The 18,660-nt window shown below is 40.9% G+C and overlaps 1 protein-coding gene across 2 annotated transcripts; it reads left to right on the top strand.

Moving 5' to 3' along the window:
• The first annotated feature begins 259 nt into the window (after positions 1-259).
• LOC310729591 (tripartite motif-containing protein 16-like) lies at positions 260-14,491 on the top strand. 2 transcript variants are annotated; one of them, XM_083547981.1, is made up of 8 exons: positions 260-275; positions 2,021-2,618; positions 3,186-3,281; positions 3,367-3,600; positions 6,454-6,613; positions 13,582-13,638; positions 13,886-14,399; positions 14,451-14,491. In XM_083547981.1, exons 2-8 carry the CDS (start codon positions 2,028-2,030, stop codon positions 14,476-14,478), a joined length of 1,680 nt encoding a protein of 559 aa, XP_083404107.1. In that variant the 5' UTR covers positions 260-275; positions 2,021-2,027; the 3' UTR covers positions 14,479-14,491. The 2 variants fall into 2 exon arrangements, with proteins under 2 accessions (XP_083404107.1, XP_083404108.1); XM_083547982.1 differs by lacking the exons at positions 260-275; positions 14,451-14,491 and having other exon boundaries at positions 1,915-2,618; positions 13,886-14,444.
• Positions 14,492-18,660: the final 4,169 nt, after the last annotated feature.

The raw sequence follows: 18,660 nt of genomic DNA, 5'->3' as shown, positions 1-18,660 counted from the left end.
CCTCTTCCCTGAATATCACAATACAGTCTTCCTCCTTCAGTTTCCATAATCTTATTCTTCTTTCAGTTCTTACTCTCCTCCTCTTCTTCTTCACCTTCAAAACCATCCTACAGATCACCATCCGATGCTGTCCCACTTCCCCGTAGATGATGTCACCCGGATGATTTTTTTTTATAGGCAACCTATAAAGTCGAGTCAGAAGCAGGAATCAGGAGTTTGGAACAGAATAACCAAAAAAACAGCTTGAAGTCAAAACTGTCGTAGGTCATTAACATGTAATTACACCTGTTCTGACTTCAAACCCTGAACTTTGCTTTGCTTATTGTAAATACTTACTGTATTATATGGTTCTAAATATATGTACGTGTGTGTTGTCTTGTTTACCTTGTTCTCACTTTATAACCACTTTATTTCTTGAACTTTTGAAAATCAATATCTGTTTGTTTTGCAAATATAGCAATTAGACTCCTCATCATAAAGGGAATGGAATGACACACACACACGCACGCACACACACACACACACACACACACACACACACACACACACACACACACACACACTCACACACACACATTCATAAATGATAAACAAATACAAAACTTTTTGCACAGTTCATGTTGAAACAAATGTGTACATGTACAGTATTTATAAATTTTTTTATGGACAATCCACATGCACAACCTTCTGATCCGTACTGATCGGTTTCACTGTGTACTGCACTGTATATGACAAAACATACTTGACTTGACTTGACAATATCATCCGCAAACATCACAGTCCACTGAGACTCCTGTCTGACCTCGTCCACCAGTCTGTCCATCACCACTGCAAACAGGAAAGGGCTCAGAGCCAATTCTTGATGCAGTTTCACCTCCACCTTGAACCAGTCTGTCATTCCTACTGCACACTTCACTGCTGTCACACTGTCCTTATACATGTCCTGCATCACCCTCACATACTTCCTAATACAATACCACACCTCCTCTCTCCACCCTGTCGTACGCTTTCTCTAAATCCACAAACACACAATGCAACTCCTTCTGTCCTTCTCTATACTTCTCCATCAACATTCTCAAAGCAAATAAGGCATCTGTGGTGCTTTTCCTCAGCATGAAACCATACTGTTGCTCACAAATGGTCACCTCTTCTCTAAGCCTGGCTTCCACTACTCTTTCCCATAACTTCATGGTGTGACTGATCAACTTTATTCCCCTGTAGTTACTGCAGGTCTGCACATCTCCCTTATTCTTAAACATCTCCATGCTTCTACTGGTATGTCATCTGGGCCAACTGACTTTTCACTCTTCATCCTCTTAATAGCTGCTCTCACTTCCTCCTTACTAATCCTTTTTCCCAGCAGCAGTGACTCTGAGATGAACAGAATGAACGTATGAGATGAGCTTGAGGAAAATAAGATCTCAGACTGGAGACAATTTTTACCTTCCAACATGACAAAGAGCCGAAACACACCCAGTACAGTGCTGTTGAAAGTGTGTGAATGTTCACGAGAGGTCTAGTCAGAGCCTGGATTTCAATTCAAATGTATTCTCTCTGATAACAGCTGTACAGTGACATTCCCTAATTCACTTGACAGATGTTGAAGACACTGCAGAGAGAAAACGGAGGAGATCCTCGAATCCAGATGTGGTGAACTTGTAGCATTACACCTACAAAGACATGATGTGCTGAGTGAAGCGTCTGAACGCTGTCAGTTTTATATTTCTGGTATTATTAAACCCACATTCAAATTCACAACAAAGAACAAATCAGACTGCATTGGATTGGACTGTTTAGATCAGAAAGTATCTCCTGGTGTAAGACTACACTGTTCCTTACAAGCCTGAACTCTCTGTGTTTAAAACCACGCCCACTCTGTGTGTCACACTATAACACACACAACCAGGAAATTCATTTCAGAGAAAACAAAACTCAGAACTCCTTTATTCTGAGTCAGTCTTTCCCCCCCCTCTCTCTTTCTCTCCCTCTTTTTCTCTTTCTCTCTCTTACACACACACAGCAGGAAAATGGCAGAAGCCAGTATTTCAGTAAATCAGGATCAGTTCATCTGTGCATTGTGTCTGGATCTCCTGAAGGATCCTGTAGCTATTCCTTGTGGTCACAGTTTCTGTAAGGTGTGTATTAATGGCTGCTGGAATCAGGAGGATCTTCAGAGGGTCTACAGCTGCCCCCAGTGTAGAGAAACTTTCACTCCAAGGCCTGTTCTACGCAGAAACAACATCCTGGCTAAAGTGGTGGAGAAACTGAAGAAGACTGAACTCCAAGCTGCTTCTCCTGCTCACTGTTACGCTGGACCTGGAGATGTGGACTGTGATTCCTGCATTGGGAGAAAACGCAAATCCGTCAAGTCCTGTCTGGTGTGTCTGGCCTCGTATTGTGAAGATCATCTTAAACCTCACTATCAGTCTCAGGCTTTTAAGAAGCACAAGTTAGTTGAAGTCTGTGTAGATCTCCAAGAGAAGATCTGCTCTCAGCACGACAAACTGATGGAGAACTACTGCCGTACTGACCAAAGCTTCATCTGTTACTTGTGTATGATGGATGAACATAAAGGCCATGATACAGTTTCAACTACTGCAGAAAGAAGTAAAAAACAGGTGAGAACTGAACATTAATTTATGAATTTACAGAAATCTTCTGTTTCTTCTGTAAATTCTGTTCAGTGGATTTAATTGGTTCTGAGGTGAATTTGTATTTACTGTTAGAGGATCGTGTGTAAATACGTGTTAAACACGGGCGAGCAGTCAGTGCACTTTAAACAGCCTTCATACAGCTTTTTACAGCTAAAGTGCACAAATCAACAGATGATATTTGAGATATATATGAGAGATCAGATCTATTTATAAATGCACACAGACACACACACTATATAGAAACATCATATCTGAGAACCTGCATCTCAATCAAATAGTAAGTGATGCTGTTAGACTTTCTACCCTTAATGTTTCTGTACCAGGAAAAACAGTGACATTTTGACCAGGTGCCGTTTTCACCCAAAACCAAAGAGATCATGTGACACCTGCTGAAGAGTGTAGTTTAATAGAACTTTTATACTTTGCTTCTCCTTTTAGCAGAATTAGTTCTAGAGACAATATTAAGAACTTTTACTATAATTCTGTAGAACACAATAAAATCTATCTGAAATTTATTTTATTTGGTCTCAGAATGAATTAAAGGAGGAGCAGATTAAATCCCAGCAGAAGATCCAGGAGAAGCAGAAGAAGGTGCAGGAGATGAAACAGACCGTTGATATTATAAAGGTGAGGAATGAACACACACACACACACACACACACACAAACACTAGAGGGAGACTCATTATAAAGATGTGCGTGTGTTCTAACAGAAGCGTTCACAGGCAGCAGTAGATGATAATGAGAAGATCTTTAATGAGATGATCAGCTCCCTGGTGAAAAGGCGCTCGGAGGTGACGGAGCTGATCAGAGTTCAGGAAAAAGCTGACCTGAGTCGAGCTGAACAACACCTAAAACATTTGGAGCAGGAGATCACTGATCTTCAGAGGAGAGTCAGTGATCTGGAGCAGCTTTCACACACACCTGATCACATCCACTTCCTCCAGGTAACACTCACTGTCTGATCTACAGAGGGCGCTGTTCCTCACAAAGTTTCCTTCCAAAAGCTCATTACAGCAATAAATGTTCCTCAAGTCAAGTCAAGTCAAGTTTATTAGTATTGCGCTTTTCACAACAGACATTGTCTCAAAGCAGCTTTACACAAATCAACAGTTAAGGTGAATGGTGTGTGTTTATCCCTGATGAGCAGCCGTGGCGACTGTGGCAAGGAAAAACTCCCTTAGATGTTATGAGGAAGAAACCTTGAGAGGAACCGGACTCAAAAGGGGAACCCATCCTCATTTGGGTGACATCAAGAGTTTGATCATAAATCTTTCAACAATACAGAACACTGGAGAGTGAGAACTAACATGATTACTGGAGTATAAGATTATAAGTGATGTTCTTTCTGCAGTCTTATACAGTCTATATGGTTAGTAGCTCCTAGTTTTATAAGCTCAGCATTTGGGATCATCACAGATCCAGCATGAGCTTCTCCATGCCAGAGCCTTTAAACACTCCAGGAGGTCCAATGTCAAACTCCACACATGTAGCGGGATCCAAATGGCACTGGTACGTCTCTAGATGGTTCGGGATGTTTGCGAGTTCGGCATCTACTTCTTCAAAGGTCCGTAATCATCACGAGGTGGGAGGTGACTGGAGCTGGCCAAATCTCAGGGTGTCTCGGGATGGGGAGAGAAAGAGAAGCAGTGGAGAGGAATTAGCGTAGCTGCTGTTTATGATATTAACAGCACAAGTTGATAATGTGCATGTGATCAGATGTTCTGGAGCACAAAGTTATGATATGTGATGTGTGTTATGTGTAGGCTTTGCTAAAAAGATATGTTTTTAATCTGCACTTGAACTGGGTGAGTGTGTCTGAACCCCGAACACTGTAAGGAAGACTATTCCAGAGTTTAGGAGCTAAATGTGAAAATGCTCCACCACCTTTAGTGGACTTTGCTATTCTAGGAACTACTAGAAGCCCAGAGTTTTGAGATCTCAGGGAGCGTGGCGGATTGTAGCGTGTTAAAAGACTGGATAGATACATAGGAGCCAAACCATTTAGTGCTTTATAAGTGAGAAGTAATAGTTTGTAGTCTATTCGAAACTTAACAGGAAGCCAATGTAGGGACGATAGGATTGGGGTTATGTGATCATATTTTCTTGACCTTGTGAGAACTCCGGCTGCTGCATTCTGGACTAACTGAAGCTTGTTTATTAATGATGCAGGACATCCACCTAGTAATGCATTACAGTTGTCTATTCTGGAGGTCATGAACGCATGGACGAGCTTCTCTGCATCGGATATAGACAACATGTTTCTTAACTTAGAAATATTTCTAAGGTAAAAGAAGGCTGTTTTTGTAACTTGGTTATGATATTTGAAAAACAAGTTGCTGTCTAAAATAACTCCCAGGTCTTTTACAGTTGAACTAGTGGTTACAGAACATCCGTCTAAATGCAGGTTGAGATGCTGGAGCTTCTGTATACTAGTTTTTGGGCCGATGAGCAAAATCTCAGTCTTATCAGAATTTAAAAGTAGAAAGTTGTGGGTCATCCAATATCTTATTTCCTTAACACACTCAGTTATCCGAGTTAATTGAGCTGTATCGCCTGGTTTAGATGAGATATATAGCTGAGTATCATCAGCATAACAATGGAAGCTAATTCCATGCCTTCTAATAATAGTTCCTAACGGAAGCATGTATATTGTGAAGAGCAGGGGTCCTAGAACTGAACCTTGCGGCACGCCATAATTTACTTGCATTAGCCTGGATAGCTCTTCATTTAAATCTACGAAATGTTAACGATCGGACAGGTAGGATTTAAACCAGCTTAATGCCTGTTTCTGAATGCTGATGTAATTTTTGTAAGCGATAGGAGGAGATCATGGTCTATAGTGTCGAATGCAGCACTAAGATCTATTAGAACCAACAACGAGATAAAGCCTTGGTCTGAAGCTAAAAACAGGTCATTAGTGATTTTAACTAGAGCAGTTTCTGTGCTATGATGGGGCCTAAAACCTGACTGAAATTCTTCAAATATATTGTTCTCTTGCAGGTAGGAACATAACTGGGCAGCGACAATCTTTTCTAAAATCTTAGACATAAATGGGAGATTTGAAATTGGTCTGTAATTCGATAGCGTGTTTGGATCCAGATTAGGTTTTTTAATGAGGGGCTTAATAACTGCTAACTTGAGGGATTTAGGGACATGTCCCAACGATAGTGAAGAGTTAATAATATTCAGAAGAGGTTCACCAGTTGTATATAACACTTCCTTCAGTAATTTAGTAGGAATTGGATCTAACTGACATGTTGTCGATATAGCTTTGGCAATAACATTATACAGCTCTTCCTGTCCTATACATGTAAAACAGTGGAGTTGTGGAGTTGAAGGTAACACTGTCTCAGGAGATGGTGTCAGAGGTTGAACTGCCACAATTGTTTTTCTAATGTTATCTATTTTTTCAGTGAAGAAATTCATAAAGTCCTCACTACTAAACTGTGATGGAACACAATTTTCAGAGCCCTGATTTGTAGTTAGTTTAGCTACTGTACTAAAAAGGGGATTGTTTTTGTTATTTTCTATGAGTTTGCTCAGGTGTTCAGCTCTAGCAGCTTTTAGCGCCTGTCTGTAGCTGAGCATACTGTCTTTATACGCAATTCTAAATACCTCCAATTTAGTTTTCCTCCATTTTCTCTCCAGATTACGGGCTGTCCTCTTGAGGGCATGCGTATGGCAATAAATGTTCCTGTCTGAGATCACAAGTGTGTCTTTGGTCTGATTCAGTCTGAGATTCATTCGTTTCTCTCCTCCACTTTTCTCCTTCTCTATGATGTGTTTCCTCTCTGTAGAGTTTCCCGTCTCTCTGTGTTTCTCCTGGATGTGACGACTCACCCAGCTTCACTGTCAATCAACATCTTTCATTTGATGGAGTGAGGAAATCTGTCTCAGATCTGAAAAAACGAGTCGAGGAAATCTGTCAGGAGGAATTCAACAAAATCCGTTCACAAGGTAAACAAATAGTTGTGTTGGAAATGATTTATTTGTTGTGTATCACAGTAAAGGGGGAGAGAAATTTCATGGAACAGGAATAAGTGGAGGTCACGTATGCAGAAGAAGGTAGATAGCGTTCTCCTCTGAGTGTGTTCCACTGCCTTGTGATACAGCATGAGCAGCAGATTGTAAAGATGCAGTTGTTTGGATTCTCATGTCTCTGAGGAAGCAGGTATTAGTGTTTCCTCTCCCCAGATGATATTTACATTTACATTTACATTTGCAGTATTTAGCAGATGCCCTTTTCCAGAGCGACATACAAAAGTGCTTTAAATCTCTAGTAATGAATAAATCTACACTGGTACACCAGATTACAAACTTAATATAAATATAACTCTAGACTTCTACAATCTTGGAAAGTGCTAATTTAGGTGTTTCAGATAGAGGTAAGTCTTCAGTCGTCGCTTGAAAATAATCAGGGACTCTGCTGTACGGACATCTAGGGGAAGCTGATTCCACCACCTCGGTACCAGAACAGAGAAGAGCCTTGAAGTGTACTTACCTTTCATTCTGAGAGAAGGTGGTACCAGTGGAGCAGTGCTGGAGAATCTCAGACAGCATGGTGCAGTGCGAGATGTGATGAGGTCACTGAGGTAAGATGGTGCTGGTCCATTTTTGGCCTTGTAGGCAAGCATCAGTGTTTTGAATCTGATACGTGCAGCTACTGGAAGCCAGTGAAGGGAGCGCAGCAGTGGGGTGGTGTGGGAGAACTTGGGCAGGTTGAACACAAGTCATGCAGCTGCGTTTTGGATCATTTGCAGTAGACAAATAGCGTTCATGGGAAGACCTGAAAGCAGAGAGTTGCAGTAGTCGAGTCTTGAAATCACGAGAGACTGAACAAGCACCTGGGCAGCCTGTGTGGACAGAAATGGTCGAATACTTTGATTGTTGTAAAGAAGAAATCTACAAGATCGAGACACATTAGCAACAGGTGGGAAGAAGGACAGTTCATTGTCCATAGTTACCCCAAAGTTACGAGCAGTGGCTGAAGGGGAGAGCAGAGAGTCATGAAGTGTTATTTGGAGATCTTGACCTGGAGATAAATCGCCTGGGATGATCAGCAGTTCTGTTTTGCTGAGGTTGAGTTTTAGTTGGTGAGCACTCATCCATGAAGATATGTCTGTCAAGCATGCCGAGATCCGAGTGGAAGCTGTGGTATCTGATGGAGGGAAAGAAAAGATTAGTTGAGTGTCATCTGCATAGCAGTGATAAGAAAACCTATGTGAGGATATGACTTCACCAATGGAGTGGGTATAGAGAGAGAAAAGGAGGGGACCAAGTACAGAGCCTTGTGGGACACCAGTGGTGAGTCTGCACGGGGCAGATGTGGATCCCCTCCATGTTACCTGGTATGAGCGACTTTCCAGGTAGGAAGCAAACCATTCCCATGCTGTTCCGCGTATACCGAGGCTCTTGAGGGTTGACAAAAGTGTTTTGTGGTTGACTGTGTCAAATGCTGCTGAAAGGTCTAGGAAGATAAGTACAGATGACAGCTTGGCTGACCGAGCAGCATGCAGTTTCTCAGAAACAGCCAAAAAGGCTGTCTCTGTGGAATGTGCCGCTTTGAAGCCAGACTGGTTTGGATCATGGAGGTTGTTCTGTGAGAGATAGACAGACAGTTGGTTAAAAACAGTGCGTTCCAGAGATTTAGAAAGAAGTCAAGTCAGGTTTATTTCTATAGCGCTTTTCACAACAGACATTGTCTCAAAGCAGCTTTACAGAAATCAACAGTGTAGGTGAATGGTATGCATTTATCCCTGATGAGCAAGACTGTGGCAAGGAAAAACTTCCTTAGATGTAATGAGGAAGAAATCTTTAGAGGAACCAGACTCAAAAGGGGAACCTCATCCTCATTTGGGTGACATCAAGAGTGTGATCATAAATCTTTCAACAGTACAGAACACTGGAGAGTGAAAACTAACATGAGTACTGGAGTATAAGATTATGAGTAATGTTCTTTTTACAGTCTTATACAGTCTTTATGGTTAGTAGCTCCTAGTTTTATGAGCTCAACATTTGTTATCATCACAGATCCAGCATGAGCTTCTCCATGCCAGAGCCTTTAAACACTCCAGGAGGTCCAATGTCAAAACTTCAAACATGTGGTGGGATCCAGTTGGTACTGGTACGTCTATAGATGGTTCGGGATGTTTGGGAGTTTGGCATATACTTCTTCAAAGGTCCATAATCTTCATGGGGTGGGACGTGACTGGAGCTGGAGCAACCTCAGGATGCCTCGGGATGGGGAGAAAAAGAGAAGCAGTGGAGAGGAATTAGCGTAGTTGCTGTTCATCATATTAACAGCACAAGTTGATAATGTGATGTGATCAAGTGTTCTGGAGCACAAGGTTATGATGTGATGTGTGTTATGTGTAGGCTTTGCTAAAAAGATATGTTTTTACCACTGTCAGGAAGACTATTCCAAAGTTTAGGAGCTAAATGTGAAAATAATCTACCGCCTTTAGTGGACTTTGCTATTCTAGAAACTACTAGAATCCCAGAGTTTTGACATCTTAGGGAGCGTGGCGGATTGTAGCGTGCTAAAAGACTGGAGAGATACATGGGAGCCAAACCATTTAGGGCTTTATAAGTAAGAAGTAGTAGTTTGAAGTCTATTTCGAAACTTAACAGGAAGCCAGTGTAGGGATGATAAGATTGGGGTTATATGGTTATATTTTTCTCAACCTTGTAAGAACGGCTGCTGCATTCTGAACTAACTGAAGCTTGTTTATTAATGATGCAGGACATCCACTTAGTAATGCATTACAATAGTCTATTCTGGAGGTCATGAACGCATGGATGAGCTTCTCTGCATCAGATATAGATAACATGTTTCTTAACTTAGAAATATTTCTAAGGTGAAAGAAGGCTGTTTTTGTAACTTGGTTAATGTGATTTTTAAAAGACAAGTTGCTGTCTAACTCCCAGGTCTTTTACCGTTGAACTAGTGGTTACAGAACATCCGTCTAAATGCAGTTTGAGATGCTGGAGCTTCTGTATACTGATTTTTGGGCTGATGAGCAAAATCTCCGTCTTATCAGACTTTAATAGTAGAAAGTTATGGGTCATCCAATCTCTTATTTCTTTAACACACTCAGTTATGCAAGCTAATTGAGCTGTATCGCCTGGATTAAATGAGATATATAGCTGGGTATCATCAGCATAACAATGGAAGCTAATTCCATGCCTTCTAATAATATTTCCTAAGGGAAGCATGTATATTATGAAAAGCAGGGGTCCTAGAACTGAACCTTGTGGCATGCCATAATTTACTAGCATTAGCCTGGATAACTCTTCATTTAAGTCTACGAAATGGTAATGATCAGACAGGTAGGATTTAAACCAGCATAATGCCTGTCCCTGAATGCCGATGTAATTCTGTAAGTGATCCAGGAGGAGATCAAGGTCATTAGTGATTTTAACTAGGGCAGTTTCTGTGCTATGATGGGGCCTAAAACCTGACTGAAACTCTTTAAAGATATTGTTTTCTTGCAAGTGGGAACATAACTGGGCTGCGACAATCTTTTCTAAAATCTAAGACATAAATGGGAGATTTGAAATAGGTCTGTAATTCGATAGCGTGTTTGGATCCAGATTAGGTTTTTTAATGAGGGGCTTAATAACTGCTAACTTGAGGGATTTAGGGACGTGACCTAATGATAGTGAGGAGTTAATAATATTGAGAAGAGGCTCACCGGCTGTATATAACACTTCCTTTAATAGATGAGTTGGAATGGGTTCTAACTGACATGTTGATTTAGCTTTGGGTGCAAGTGATCTAATGTTTAAAAGACCAAACTTTAGAACTTTGTTATTTCTGGATCTTGTGTATTTAATTTTTGGTTTTACTACACGAGGAATAGATACGGTTTCTATAAATTGGGCTGTGTGCTCACTTGTAACTATTTGGTCTGTTGTATGTGTGTTCTTATAGTTGAAGATTTCCTGATTTCTTACCAGTCAGATGGTGTGAAGTGTCCTAGAGATGTTATCTGATAGCACTGCTGCTCCAGCTCTGCTGGGGTGCAGGCCATCAGGGCGGAAGAACCTAGGACGCTCCCAGAAACAGTTCCAGTTATTAACAAAGAGAAGTTTGTGCTCTCAACACCATGACTGTAACCATTCATTTAGTGCAAGGAGTCTACTAAACTTTTCAGCCCCTCGCTGGTAAGTGGGAAGAGGTCCTGACACTATGATCCTCATTGTGGGCGATGTGCTGCGTACCGTCTTCACCAGGATCCCGAAATCCCTCTTTAAGATCTCTGTTTGCCTCAGCCTGGTGTCGTTCGCTCCGGCATGGAGAACAACAGCTCCGAAGTTCTCGTTCAGGATCGCGGGTACCTGCGTAGCGACATCGAGAACACGAGCACCAGGAAAACAGCGAGTGTGCACCTTACCTTTGGCTTCGGTAGCGCGGATATGCTGGACGATGGAATCTCAGAGAATCACGGTATCGCGTTCCGTCTCGCGGAGAGGGGCGAATCGGTTCTCGGTCGAGATCTCGAAGGCCGGTGGTGGCGGGGAAGACGTCCTCAACCGGGGTTTGGCTCTGCAGCATCCAGGGTCCGTTGTGCATTGGTGCTGAAGTGAACGACACCTGGGCAGGCCGCATTGTAGGTGCGCTGGGCCTGGGCAGAGAAACAGTTGAGGTGCTGGGAGCATCAGGTTCATTCCGGGAACTTACCTGGGACGAGTGCGCGTCCACCCGGGATGTTTCCAGCACCGCTTTCCGCTCTCGCAGCTGGGCATGCTTTGCATGCAGCTCACGAATCTGTTTCTCCAAAGCCTTCATCTCCAACTCCACCGTTTGCAACTCGAACGAGTCCTCACCTGTGCTCAAAGGCAGACACACAGCCGGCATAGTGCTTATAATCACGAACAAAGTTAAGATACAGAGATATGATAGAGTGAGAGGCAATGAATATAGTCAACACTAGTTATAGTCGAGTTAACTAACTACAGGCATAAGTCAGGAAGACAAAAACAATTTAGGATTATTTAAAAGAGGAACAAAAAGGATAGATAAATAGTAAAGTTTGTTTTGGTGGCAGTCATGTCTGTAGCTGGAGTAGGGCGGGTGAAAACCAGGTCCAGGTCATTTCCTCCCTTGTGTGTTGGAGGGCAGCTGTTAAATGTGAAGGAGAAGGTATTCAGAAAAGGCAAGAGGCAGGATGACTGAAGTTTGTCGGATGGGGGGTTGAAGTCACCAAGAACTGTCAGAGGGAAAAGTACTGAGGAGTGTGTCCATCTCTTCTAGAAAATATCCAAGGGGTTTAGAAGGGTGGTAGATGACAATGATGAAAAGATTGATTAGAGAGGTAACTGATACTGCATGGAATTCAAAAGAAGAAATGGTTAGATGAAACAAAGGGAGAGGTGTGAAACACCATCTCCGTGATAAAAGTAGACCTGTACCACCACCTCTACCGGTTTCTCTTGGTAAATGAGAGAAAGCATAGGCAGAAGACAGAGCAGCTGGTGTAGCAGTGTTCTGTGGGGATATCCAGGTCTCAGTAAGTGCCAGAAAGTTGAAGGTGTAGTGGGAAGCCAAGCCTGTGATAAAATCAGCTTTCCTTACAGCAGACTGGCAATTCCAGAGCCCACCGACCACCACTGTTTGAGATTGAGACAACAGGGGAGGGTCGATGAGATTACTGGCAAAGTGACATCTGTTCTGTGGATAAGAACATCTGTGTCTGTAAGAGATGACTACAGAGATGGGTTTGAGGCACATGACTGATCTCCCAATTTGAGATCAATGTGTTTTAAAAAGAAAAAGTACAAATAAGAAATTTTAAATAAACACTAAGCGTTACTGGCTCTAGGGGGGCTACCTATGTCTGTAGTGGAGCACCTTTAATATAAGTGAGTAAGCCCTGCCCACAATTCACACCTCAATTGAGACTGAAACAACCCTTGATTAATCACCTGACCAAACTAATAAGCACAGAGCAACATTTTAGAATCAACTGAGTTAAATAGATATAAAAAGTTAGAATCTTACCTTACCAGAAGAGAGTAGATTCAAGATAGAGCTTAAGCACACTATATATAACTGCTCTGGATAAGGGCATCTGCTAAATGCCGCAAATGTAAACTGTGATATAAGTAGCGCTGTCTGTTGGGTGGGAGGTGGCAGGTGACCAAAAAATGGAATTGCATCAAGATAAACTCAACAGACAGTCAGAAGAACTAATCTAGAATATAATAGTTGATGCTTCAATTCAAATCTGGAAAGTTTCCTCCAAACTTTCATATTACACCTTCTTCTTTCGGCTTCTCCCATTAGGGGGCGCCACAGCAGATCATCCATCTTCACACCCCACTGTCCTCTACATCTGCCTCTTTCAAACTAACTACCTGCATGTCTTCCCTCACCACATCCATAAACCTCCTCCTTGGCCTTCCTCTTTTCCTCCTTCCTGGTGTCGCCATCCTCAGCATTCTCCTACTGATATACCCAATGTCCCTCCTCTGCACATGTCCAAACCATCTCAATCTCACCTCCCTCACTTTGTCTCCAAAACGTCCTACTAATCCTTTCTAATCCTGTCCATCGTCGTCACTCCCAACATCTCAACATCTTCAGCTCTGCTACCTCCAGCTCCACCTCCTGTCTTTTAATCAATGCCACTGTCTCTAAACCATACAACATCTCAGGTCTCACCACAGTCCTATAAACTTTACCTTTCACTCTCAAAGATACTCTTCTATCACACATCACTCCTGCTATTACTCTTCTCCACCCTCTCCACCCTGCCTGCACTCTTTTCTTCAATTCTCTAACACACTCTCCAGCTCTCCAGGATCTTCTCCACCTGCTCCCTACTCTCACCACTAATCACAATATCACAACTTTCATATTTATGATGTAAAATGTTTCCACATCATTTTTCAGTCTCCATTTTGTCTCTGTGTCTCAACAGCTGCAGCAGTTCAGATAATTTTACCCTCAGAACCAAAGAGCAGAGATTTTCTGCAGTGTAGGTGTAACACACACACACACACACACACACACACACACACACACACACACACACAGAGTGTAAACATGTCTGTATTGTTGATCTAAATCTGATCCATTTCTCCCTGATGACTGATGATGTGTAATATTTAAAATAGTTCATGTAGAGCAGCATTAGGAGAACAGAAACACACACAGGTGTCTCACACACACTTATTATAAATCCTGTGATTAACATCAAACCTGTGCACATTTTATTGTTTTAGATTTCTGTTATCTGACTCTGGATCCCAACACAGCACATCCTCAACTCATTCTGTCTGAGAAGAACAGAGTCATGAGACGCAGTAATACAAAACAGCGATACTCTGATCATCCAGAGAGATTTGACTCCTGGCCTCAGGTGTTGTGTAAAGAGAGTGTGTGTGGACGCTGTTACTGGGAGGTGGAGTGGAGCAGTGTTGTGTACATATCAGTCTCATATAAAGAGATCAGCAGGAAAGGACACGGTTATAAGAGCGGGTTTGGATTGAACAGTAAATCCTGGAGTCTGGTGTGTTCTTCTTCCTCTGTCTCTTTCTGGCACAATAACATTAATACTGCACTCCGAGGTCCAGCGTCCTCCAGAATAGGAGTGTATGTGGATCACAGTGCAGGAACTCTGTCCTTCTACAGCGTCTCTGATACGATGAGGCTCCTCCACAGAGTCCACACCACATTCACTCGGCCTCTATACGCTGGATTCTGGATGGGTAATAAGACAGTTATGAGGTTTTGTGATGAAATGAAATGTATGTAAAAGTGTTTAATAAAAGGTTAACTGAGGAGTCAGATTTCATTTCTCCCTGAACTTCAGTAAATCTGTAGAGTGTGCAACAGTTTCTTCCCTCAAACCATCAGGCTACTCAACAAACAACTAAACTGAACTCACACACACACACACACACACACACACACACACACACACACACACAAACAAACTGTGTGTCTGATCTGTACAAACCGGACTCAACACACATCACACACTTCGCGCACCCAGCATTCAGTTCCACTCACACTAAATCACAAAATGTTTACATGCTGTTTTTGCACATCTTCCGGGATGCTGCTATTTGTTCTTTCGCACAATATTCTGTTTACATTTTTTTGCTACTGTTCACTTTATATCGTTACGACAGGTTTACTGGCGGAGCTATTTTGTGTTTTGTGTGTTGTCTTGCACTGTCTTGTGTTGTCTTTTTGCACTGTTTGCAGCAGGTTGCACACATGCACGTAATGTGGCAAGGATTTTTCTACTAAATCAAATCAAATCAAATCAACCCAATTTTATTTGTCACATACACATACATACAGGGTTCGACATGCAGTGAAATGCTTTTTACGATGGTCCGGCATGAGGGAATAAAATGGGGAGAAAAATAAAACAAAGAAAAAGAAGTCAGATAAATAAAGTATAAAACTATATAAAATATAAGAATATATAAAGATGTATATAAGAGAAAAAGATGTATATACAAAAATATGCTAATGGCAGTAAACAGCAAAACAGTAAACAACAGTAAACAATTAAGGTGGTGTAAAGTGTCCATAAAGTCTCTGTGTGCGGTATGGTGTGGTATAAAGTGTCTGTGTGCGGTATGGTGTGGTGTAAAGTGTCTGTGTGCGGTACGGTGTGCTGTAAAGTGTCTGTGTGCGGTATGGTGTGGTGTAAAGTGTCTGTGTGCGGTACGGTGTGCTGTAAAGTGTCTGTGTGCGGTATGGTGTGGTGTAAAGTGTCTGTGTGCGGTACGGTGTGCTGTAAAGTGTCTGTGTGCGGTATGGTGTGGTGTAAAGTGTCTGTGTGCGGTACGGTGTGCTGTAAAGTGTCTGTGTGCGGTATGGTGTGGTGTAAAGTGTCTGTGTGCGGTATGGTGTGGTGTAAAGTGTCTGGTGTGTGGTATGGTGTGGTGTAAAGTGTCTGTGTGCGGTATGGTGTGGTGTAAAATATTAAGTATAAAGTGCACTGTGCTGTGCAAGTCCAAAGTTTAAAGTGTCGTAGTGCAAAAAGAGAAATATGTGCGGAGAAAAAGTGTGATGATGGAGCAGAGGTGGGAAGTAACTTCGCTACTGTACTTAAGTAGATTTTTCTGGTATCAGTTTTTTACTCCACTATTTATTTTTCAGACAAATTTTTACTTTTACTCATTACATTTTTACACAAATATCTGTACTTTTTACTTCTTACATTTTCAAAACCGGCTCGTTACTTTAGTTTTAATCCATTGATTTGGTGAAATATCACATTTTTCTTTTCACTGCGCCGATTTCAGCCGAACAACCGATTTCCTGTTACTGCGCGTCTTTTTCAATCCGCTGGTGTATAAAGTCCTGACTAAGATAAGAATCAGCAGGCAGAAGCAGTAAGAAGTTTGGGGTTGATGTGGATGAGACAGAGGGAGTCAGTGATGAGAACATGACTGAGAACAGACACATTCATGATCATCATTATCTTTTCTCTGCTTGTGTTCTATATGTGGCTCTTCAGCCTGAATACATTCATTAGGTAACAACATTTTTAATTAGTTTTATATATATATATATATATATATATATATATATATATATATATATATATATATATATATATATATATATATATACGTATATATTTGGCTGTCAAAAGTCAAATTATTTTAAACGGCACTAAATGTTATTAACGCGCATCAATTCATTTCTGTTTTTACCATTTAAAAAAAAAAAAAAAATTAAATACATAAATAAATAACTAAATATAAAAAAGGCGAAATTAAAACCTCCAGCAAAACATACACTTATTCACGATGTCCCTTCTTTACTTAGATATAAAATAAATAAATAAACTCCGCCGAAAAATATATTTAATTAGTAAACTTTTTATTTATTTTTTGTCTTAAATTAAACACCAAATCCGCCATGTTTTACATAATTAACCCTCTGGGTGGCGTTTTGTGGGTTTTTCCCTCATAATGGAGAAACAAACTTAAATGACTGTCTTTACTGATCGTACAAATAAAAACAATACATCATTTAAATCTGTAAAATGTCTATGATTATATATAAAATCTTCTTGACTTGAAGAGGTGCAGTTTCTCCGGTATCACCTCATTAACTGTCCGTGTGGAAACATAGCAAAGGCTCTTAATGATGTCCACACGTCTCTGCACTGTTATAGCCTTTATATTTAATCACTGTACATATGCTTACATATATATCACATGCTGTACATATGATACATGTTTATCTGCACTATTTGCACGATTGCTTCTTTTTGCACTTCTGGTAGATGCCAAACTGCATTTCGTTGCTGTGTAGCTGTACTATGCAATGACAATTATCTATCTATCTATCTATCTATCTATCTATCTATCTATCTATCTATCTATCTATCTATCTATCTATCTATCTATCTATCTATCTATCTATCTATCTATCTATCGAGAGCCAGTTAACAGCTAAAACAGGTAGAAGTAATAACTACTTTTTACTTAAGTACATGTCAGAGCCAAGACTTCTTTACTTTCACTTAAGTAAAAAGGTATAATCAGTACTTCAACTTTTACCCGAGTATTTTAAAACATGAGTATCTGTACTTCTACTTAAGTTATGGATGTGTGTACTTTTGCCACCTCTGTGATGGAGAGAGTGGGCCAGTTTTTAGATCTTGGGTGTTTCCTGGTTTAAAGTCTGAATAGTCTGCAGGAAGAAGCTCCTTCTCATTCTCTCTGTGTTCGCTTTCAGGAAGCGGAAGCGTTTCCCTGAACGCAACAAAGAAAAGAGTCCATTGTTGGGATGGCTGAGGTCCTTCATAATCTTCCTGGCTCTGGTCTGGCACCGCGTGCTGTAGATGTCCTGCAGGTTAGGGAGCTCGGTGTGGATGGTACGTTCAGCTGAATGCACCACCCTCTGGAGGACTCGCCTGTCCTGCATGGTGTTGGTCCCGAGCCAGGAAGTGATGCTACCTGTCAGAACGCTCTCAATGGTGCAGGTGTAAAAAGTCTTTAGAACCTGAGAGGGAAGTTTAAAGTCCCTTAAGCGTCTCAGATGGTACAGACGCTGTCAGGCTTCTTCACCAGGGTGTTGATGTGACAGGACCAAGACAGGTCCTGTGTGATGTGAACACCAAGGTACCGGAAACTGTCCACTCTCTCCACTAGGGTCCCGTTGATGTTTAACTGGGGCCCTGTGTTTTCTGTTTCTGTGATTGTTGTTTTATGTTGTTTTGTGTAGAATCAGGGTTCTGGAGAAATTTCACTGTGTACTGTATCAGCTATATATGGTTAAAATGACAAAAAAAGTTTCTTGACTTGACTTGAAGGTAAAGGTACAGAGATGTTTCCAGGCCAAGTTCCTCACGATTGTGATAAAGGTTTAAAATAACAGAGAGAGAGAAACAGAGAGAGAGAGAAAAAAAAGAGAGAGAGAAAGAAAGAAAGAAAGAAAGAAAGAAAGAAAGAAAGAAAGAAAGAAAGAAAGAAAGAAAGAAAGAAAGAAAGAAAGAAAGAAAGAAAGAAAATGAAGGACAATATTCAGGAGACTGCTGAAGTAGTGACTCTCATGCCAAAGCTTCTTGACTCCTCAGTATATCTGAATTGTGTTAGGAATCCTGTGGAGACGAGTGAATTGTGAAAGAATAAATTAAGCCATAAAATCCTTCATTTTTACATTTATTTTATTTTATTTTATTTACGTTTGATTAATTCGAGATGATCTGTGGAGAGCAGAATAGACTGGGGTGTCCTAATACTTTTGGTGTAACTTTTATAATTATTTTTTATGATGATTGTATGAATTATTTGTTCGTGTTGAAACAGAATCTATGTTCAAGTCAAATTCATACATTTTTAAGTTTAGCTTCAATTTCCTAATATTTTTGGGTCACTTTAAATATTTCTATCTGTATGTTTTTATTTTATTTGTATTTGTTTATTTAATGGACAATACACTAGAAATGATTACACACTGATGTCATGTACATAGCGCATGTAGCATAAAGCTGGTTTGTGTCCTTCGTCCCTCGTTAGGC

This window comes from Silurus aristotelis (genome assembly GCF_946808225.1).
Source record: "Silurus aristotelis genome assembly, chromosome: 8".
NCBI classification, from domain to species: Eukaryota; Metazoa; Chordata; class Actinopteri; order Siluriformes; family Siluridae; genus Silurus; species Silurus aristotelis.
Note: the sequence above shows the minus strand (reverse complement) of the source record. Positions and strands in the feature narration are given on the sequence as shown.